The sequence below is a fragment of the Clavelina lepadiformis genome, chromosome 9 (assembly GCF_947623445.1).
Source record: "Clavelina lepadiformis chromosome 9, kaClaLepa1.1, whole genome shotgun sequence".
Taxonomy (NCBI): domain Eukaryota; kingdom Metazoa; phylum Chordata; class Ascidiacea; order Aplousobranchia; family Clavelinidae; genus Clavelina; species Clavelina lepadiformis.
The window spans coordinates 569,508-576,716 of NC_135248.1; the positions used below are offsets into that span (position 1 = coordinate 569,508).

A 7,209-nucleotide genomic window follows, 5' to 3' on the forward strand; every position below is an offset into this window, starting at 1 on the left:
TTCCACCTTCAGTCTGTAAGTGAAATACATAAACAGACAAACATTAGCCTAGGGCCTAACAAAAGCACAATTGTTATATTATATTACCATAGTACGCTGTTACAATTTCACAAAATAATCGGCAATCGCTGTTAAGTATTATTTCACAATTCATCTCGATTCTGGTCCACTTTACTACGAATGACGTCACACCAATTGAAATTGCAAACTTAATTGTAGCTGTGCGTAGGGAGATTTGTTTTTACAAAAATTGTATTTTTTATTTTTTGTCATTAACTGTGCCATTAAATTGAAAATAAAACAAAAGTTGAACAACCAAAAATAAAATTTTGGTTACTTGTAAAGACATAATTTTTAAAATATTTAATTTTACTATTTGGTGAATCCTAATTCCTAGGTTTTTAACTCGTCATCCCTGAAGTCGAACTAAGTCACTTTTTTAACTTCTAGAAGCAGTGAAGCGTAAGATTAAAGTTTATTTTGGTTGTTGCTACACCAAGCAAGCTTTGGTGGCTCGTGACCAGGATTCTTGTGTAACCAGGTGTGCGTAATAAATTCTGTCGGTTATCTTGAGGTCCGTATTATAACTTGATGAGTGCATCTCAAACTGAATTTGCTAACACAACCGCCACAGACATTGAAATATGAACTAGCCTATGCAGTTGAAAATGAGCCCACCTGGCTTTCGAGTTTGTTATATTTGCGGTCGTGAATTCGGGTCAAAATCAATTGCGATTCACGAGCCGACTTGCCTTGAGAAGTGGCATTTGGAAAATCAAAAACTACCACCCAGACAACGTCGCAGGGCACCCCAGGTATGACGTAGCCCAAGGTTCAAAGCCTATGTGAATGTAAGTTATTATAAGCAGTTTGTGTTAGGTTAATGTTGTTTTAATTTTAAAGGGTGATGAGATTTCTTAAAAATTTTTTTTTAAATTTTAAAAGTTTTTTCGCCCAAAAATTTGTAATGAGAAAGTGCTGAGGCTCGCATGGAAAGAAAGCGTTGTGCGTCGGATATTTCACTATCTGGTGCATACAGTGGTAAACAAAATGAATCAAAAAAGCTTTGTAAGCTAACTAATTCCCAAACACAGATATCTGGTGCACACTCGCATATACCTGTGCACACTTTTTGTTACATAATGGTGCACACCAGTCTTTGAAAATTAATCTCTCTGGTGCAAAAAAATTTACATTTCATGCTGGTACTGAGGTAATGAGCCATTGCGAATTTGCTGTTAAAGATGTTACTGCAATAAATGTCACTCAGGGTGATTGCCTAATAATTAAGGAAATGTCCCCCAACAATATATCTACGTTTTAGGTTTTCAGTTTATGACCTACTGGAGTGAAAGCTCAGAATGCACATTTCGTAAAAGCAAAGATTTTTTTGTGACGTTTTTAAAACTTTGAAAACTGATTTATAACGATGTAGAAAGTGTGGCACAGACGTGACTCATGAACATTCTGATGATATATAATAAATAAACCAAGAATTGTGGCTTCAGTGCATGTTATCACGCCAAAATTTGTGTCCTTTCATGGCTGAGCTCCAAACTGCCGTACTTTTACGGAGATTTATGACAAACTTAATTGTTTCCTCTTTACCATAACACGTCACTGTATGTTTTGCTGCAAGTGACATAACTTCTGTTTTGTAGGCACAGCTGTGTCATTATGAGGTTATAATTATCAAAAGACATTTCCAAACTGAATTTAAAGGTATTTTCTCAGTCGTCTATTCCTCAACACATTTTTGATTCCGAAACTTGATCAATGTTAAAAAATTGAATTATTTCATTAATCTTGAAAGAATTTAAAAATAAAGCATGTACGGTAAGTGAAAAGCAAATTTAATATCTCAAGTTTGAGCCAATTTTCCATTTGCAACTTGCATTGTTGAGACTATCTTGTGAAATCTGGGTACTTTGTGCCGTATTATTGGAGAAATAGCAATAAAAAATCTTAAGTTTTCTTTAAAGAAACCACAAATTCTTCCTTCGCTGCGGTCGACCAGCAAGAGGGGATCATCTCACATTAAGTTGATCGAAGAATACAACGAGTCAGCTTGGAGGTCAGCCCAGGATCAGCTGGTTCCATGCACGAGGTGGATCGCATCATCTTCATTGATACTCTCTTCATCTCTTCACCGCTGTGCTTTGCATCCTCAGATGTGGGAGAACGTTCCTTCCCGATAGACTCGAAGTCCACTCTAGAAGCTGCAAAGGAGTGAAAAGACCGACAACAGTCACGCTATCGCGGAGACCAAAGCTCCACAAAGATGAACGGGTAGGCTAGAATTCTCTTCCTGTAAAATTTTGTCAAAATTGTCGCGTTTGTCTCAAATAAGCGTTTCTTGCAGTTCAATCGTCCAGTTGTGACTTCAGAAAACACATTTGCTTCTTTGGATGCTTTTCAAAATGGCAACATCGGCCTCTCGACACTTCAGATGAACAGAAACGACATCACAACATCACGAGCTTCAAAGCGGATTGCATCATCAATCGCTATGGCAACTTCCAACAAGGAGAACAATCACTTAGGTTGTTATGACGTAACAAGTAGTGCTGTAACCAAGTCATTTGGGAAGTTGAATTAAGTCAAATCGAGTCAAATTACTGATTGGATCAGGTCAAGTTAAAATATAATGCAAGTCAAGTCATGTCATTGGCTGTATCTATAACCGATCGTTTGCAATGAAATCAAATGTCTGTAATTCAATTGGTTAAAAAATTAAAAACTAAGATTTAATGACTTGGTCAACTTACTTTCCGGAGTCAAGTCAAGTCATTTAAAAACGTGACTCGAGTCATTACAACACAGGTAACAAGAGCACGACTCTTCCTCAATAAGCGTCAATTATTATCATATTGTTTGCTACCTAAGTAGGACAACCTCATTGCATCAGTATAAATTACTCACTCACACTGGTTATATTCACTAACATAGGTCTGCTGAATTTGTTTTAGGTCCTGATCTAACAGGACCTGGCCGTAGTTTTTCGAGTGTGTTTTAAGTTTGTTGAATTTATCTGAGCACCTTGCCACTGAGCTATCGGTGTTAAATAGGCGTAAAATCTAATGAGAAAATATTTATTTATGGACCAATGAGAGAAAAGTGACGAATATAAGAGAACAAGATTCTGTAAAGGACATATTAGTATACGTTTGCATGTATGCAAATGCCATTCGATTGGCAACTGAAGAAAATCGGCTAAATTCCCTACATACCCTCCTACGCTTTATGTAGAACTGTAAAACAGACTGTATGCTTTAACTTGTTCAAATTTGTTTGTTTAAACAGCTTCGTTTAAACCCAGCCATCGTCAAGGTGATGATCCGGTTGGAAGTGAAAATCGATCAAGTGGGAAAACAATGCCTGAAGTGAAGATTTCACATAATGACCCCAAAAGGTCCACTCCACGATTTCGGGGTTCGGAAACTAAATCCCATCCTGGGTCCATGACCCCTCATCCCCCGGAAGATACAAGTTCGTTGAACAGACAGTCACTGCCCAGTGCTGGGTCAAGAAGAGGGAGACACAACTACAAGCGGGGTGAGACCCGCCATTGTCTCATCTTATGTCGTCGCAACATTTTTTCATTACCGAGTTAAAATTGAAATTCATTAATTTTCAGACAAGTCTGCTCAGTCAGCACGAAGACCAATCACGAATGAGGCGAATCGATCTATGACATCATCACGTCAAGGCCAGTCATCCGTGACTGGTGATCAGACAAATACTTTGATGTCTGGTCTTAGATCACATGACCCTAGAAGCACGCAGAAAATGTCTGATGTTGACATCTTGACGGAAAAACCTCATAACTCATCCCTGGAGTGCTCCAAAATGACTTTAAGAAGACGGGGAACATACGGGTAGAGTGACATATGACTATTATGTAATAATGGTGCAATTGTTTTAAAGTAACGTTCAATATTGAAGTTTTACAAATTAGAAAGTATCCCAAACATGCAAAATAGGAAAATTTGAATAAAACGTGGAAATAACAAGCTAAGATTTTACCGATAAGATGCGAGATAGGTCACTGGTCAAGAATTCCCTCACTCATTTCGAAACCTACTTCATTCTCTGAAAAGGGTAATGGGGCAGCATCTGTAGGAGCTCCCTACTCAGTTTGCAATATTCGGCCACGTCTGCCGGTTCATCTGCTGAGTAGACGATGTAATGACGATAAGTGGTGTGGGCAGGTTCTTGATAGTCATTTTGTTTTTACACTGGTCAGAGTTGCAAGCATGACTTGTTTGCAAGTCTTTCCAGGTTTGCTCTTTGTAGCGTTTCACTGCTTCTGCTTTCCACATCTCAGTGTTCCGTGCCACACAGCAGACCACCATTAAAGGGGCCGAGCTTGCGGGGTGCCTTCGTTGACGTTTATGTTACATGCTCGTCTGCTAAGGCTTCCAACTTGAAACTATGGGACCAGTTGGTTCCGAGAGATGCAAGTTGCATACAACTGGGTAGTGATCGATAAATAGGTCAGTTCCCCTTTTAACTCCAACGTCCACCACAGAACAAAAGTGGCCGTCTGTAAGATTAACAAAATACAAACATGACAATTTAAGAACACAAGGCGATCCAAATTTCATGCCTTACAGGTTATTCAACTCAACTTTTATTTTTTTTATTAATTCTCTGCGTTGGATATTTTGAGACGGTAAATTTTTGGCTCCTTTTTGTTTGAAATATTCATGTAAGGTCACTTGTTTCCCAACATATTCCAGCTACTTTTTTAAAGCCCTTATTTGGAAATTATGCAATTAATCCATTTTCAAAGTACGTCCAGTTTGTTAATTAAAATAAATTTTAATTTCCTTTGTTGTTGTCCTGTTTAGAGAATGACAACTTGTTTAATCTTTCATGGTGCTTCTATTTTACTCGCTCTCATTATCATCATCTGCTCCATAGTCCATTTACTCCCTGGAGTTGTGCTGTTATTTCTATCTAAGTTATTTGATAAGTTGATCATTGCACCAGGCTGGATGAGATGGAAAGTACGTTGGTGGATCTGCAGAATAACTCCGCCATCAATGTTGATGCCTTGTCTCCAACCAAGATGACTATGGACAACAAGATGGTGGTGGGTTTGATGCAGAAATTTAAGCATTGATGGTTGTGGCCAATGTTCCCTCTAAGCTGCGCGCGTGCGCAAATGCGCACTGCTGACACGGTCTCCGCGCACAGAAAATCTGTGCTGCGCACAAGAAAAAAAGCCAACCTGCATTGAAAATAAAATAAACGCATAATTATGGCCACAGTGCGCACGTGGCACGTCTGATGTTGCTCACAGTGGTCGAAGGGTCCGCTCAGGGAGTTAGTGTGTTTGCTCAGACTCGTAAAAAATTAGAGGGAACATTGGTTGTGGTCTGTGTTATATAGTGCACGGATCAGCAAAGGCAATGGCAGCTGATGGATGTGAATAGTTGTGATGGATGCGAATAGTTGTAAGTTCAATGAAAGAGACCGACTTTAAATCTTTGTCTTGCAGTCCGTGGAGAGTATTCCTGTGTTGGAGGGCAAGGCACGAAATTCTCGTTCGGCTCCGAAGATTTCAATTCCTCGTGAGAGGCTAAAGATGAAGTCAGTGACACCAACTCTTAAAATGACCCCGAACAGACCTGCACCTGCCAAGGTAACAGACTTCAATGCAAACATGAACTTAATGGCATCGGCGGTCGTTTACTTTGTCATGGTTCAGTGCAAAGTTGAAATTGAAAAGCAACCTTCGACTTTGAGTTAAATTTGTTTAAATTTATGTTGAATCTCAAACATTCCATGTCATTGTGCAGAAGGCAGCAAGCTCCTCATCCCTTTCTCCTCACTTCGTCATTTGTTACATCTGCGGTAGAAAGTACGGCACGCGTTCCATCTCTATACATGAGCCGCAGTGCATCGAGAAGTGGAGGTTGGAAAATAGAAACCTCCCGCGCAGACTCCGAAGACCTGAGCCAAAGAAACCCGAAATTCAACCAATCACAGGTGAGAAGAAAGTGATCGCTTTTTTGATTCACAATCAACTCTCATTTCTGCATCAGGCATAAAGAAATGTTACATAAGTTGTCAGTGTGGACACAATAGATATCATATTACAGGGTATTTTTTATTATTCCGTTACAGCGAGCGGGGGTTACGACTATGACGCTGCCAACGAAGCGGCGTGGCAGGCATCCCAACAACAACTGGTGCCATGTGACTTGTGCGGAAGAACCTTTCTCCCTGATCGATTAATTGTCCACAAGAGGTCGTGCAAGGGCAAACGATGACATCATTGTTTCATCATGCAGTGAACAATGAATGTGTGGTGCAGCGAATACGAGAGCAGAATCAGCCGAACTTTGAGTCAATAAACAACTGGATTTATCAAACTGGATAATATCAAGATGGAATTTTTATGAAACAGAAATAGTCAAAGTGGAATTGGCCAAAGTTACCGAAAAGGTTTTCAAGAAACAAAATCGTATCAAAATGTGCATTTTTTCTTTTCTTGTTTAGTAAATTCTGTTTCTGAATATTTAAATTTTGGTTAATTCTGTTTTTTTTATTTTCTGCGCTGACATTTTATGTCGCTGATGTCCAGGTCTTTTGCTGAATTTTAAAGTCTTTTTGCGTTGCACGTTTTTATTCATTTTTATTACGTCATGACAGCAACTGTGATAACCTGCTCCTTAGAATCAGCTGACCAGTGTTTAATTTTTTGGCCCCTTTTGTAATAAACAATGTACTGTGACATAATAATTTAACAGGTCAAACGCTTCGTTTCAATGAATGCGAACTCAGACTAGAGTCCAGGCATGTGCAACCTTTTTCACTGGAGGGCCAAATACAAAATTTTGAATGACAACGCGGGCCACATGATTTTTTCAGAAAAAATTAGTGTCGTAAAACGACTTTCCTATGCAGTTTATGTAGTTAAGAAATAGATTTAATGCAGTCCATGACACACTTGTGCAACAATTTATTGAAAAACTGTGAATAATTGTCGATGGAAGATGAGGAAACTAAATTCAGTCAATGTAGTCACATCTATGTAGCACCAACAACTCCATCAAGTATGAACTGCGGTACTGTACAATGCCACACAGCTTTTTCAAAGTGCTAATCTCGCATTGCGAAATTATGCAACGCAGCATTGTTGCATCACAAAGGGCAATATTTCTATACACAGCGTGCGAAAATTTCCATTGCTTTGAT

General features: G+C 39.0%; 1 protein-coding gene across 2 annotated transcripts; it reads left to right on the forward strand.

The window, feature by feature from the left end:
* The first annotated feature begins 472 nt into the window (after positions 1–472).
* LOC143470505 (zinc finger protein 474-like) lies at positions 473–6,948 on the forward strand. Of its 2 annotated transcripts, none has more exons than XM_076968677.1 (10): positions 473–815; positions 1,971–2,107; positions 2,172–2,289; positions 2,363–2,543; positions 3,304–3,555; positions 3,638–3,878; positions 4,996–5,098; positions 5,507–5,650; positions 5,808–5,997; positions 6,136–6,948. In XM_076968677.1, the coding sequence occupies exons 1-10, from the start codon at positions 657–659 to the stop codon at positions 6,279–6,281; spliced, it is 1,671 nt and encodes a 556-aa protein (XP_076824792.1). In that variant the 5' UTR covers positions 473–656; the 3' UTR covers positions 6,282–6,948. The 2 variants fall into 2 exon arrangements, with proteins under 2 accessions (XP_076824792.1, XP_076824793.1); XM_076968678.1 differs by having other exon boundaries at positions 474–815; positions 1,983–2,107.
* Positions 6,949–7,209: the final 261 nt, after the last annotated feature.

What these genes read in the sequence shown, in the direction of transcription:
- LOC143470505 (XM_076968677.1), top strand. Translation starts at nt 657, where the DNA reads ATGCAGTTGAAAATGAGCCCACCTGGCTTTCGAGTTTGTTATATTTGC. An exon ending in AACGTCGCAGGGCACCCCAG is followed by an intron (nt 816 to 1,970) that starts GTATGACGTAGC and finishes AAAAATCTTAAG; the next exon opens with TTTTCTTTAAAGAAACCACA. An exon ending in CTATGGACAACAAGATGGTG is followed by an intron (nt 5,099 to 5,506) that starts GTGGGTTTGATG and finishes TTTGTCTTGCAG; the next exon opens with TCCGTGGAGAGTATTCCTGT.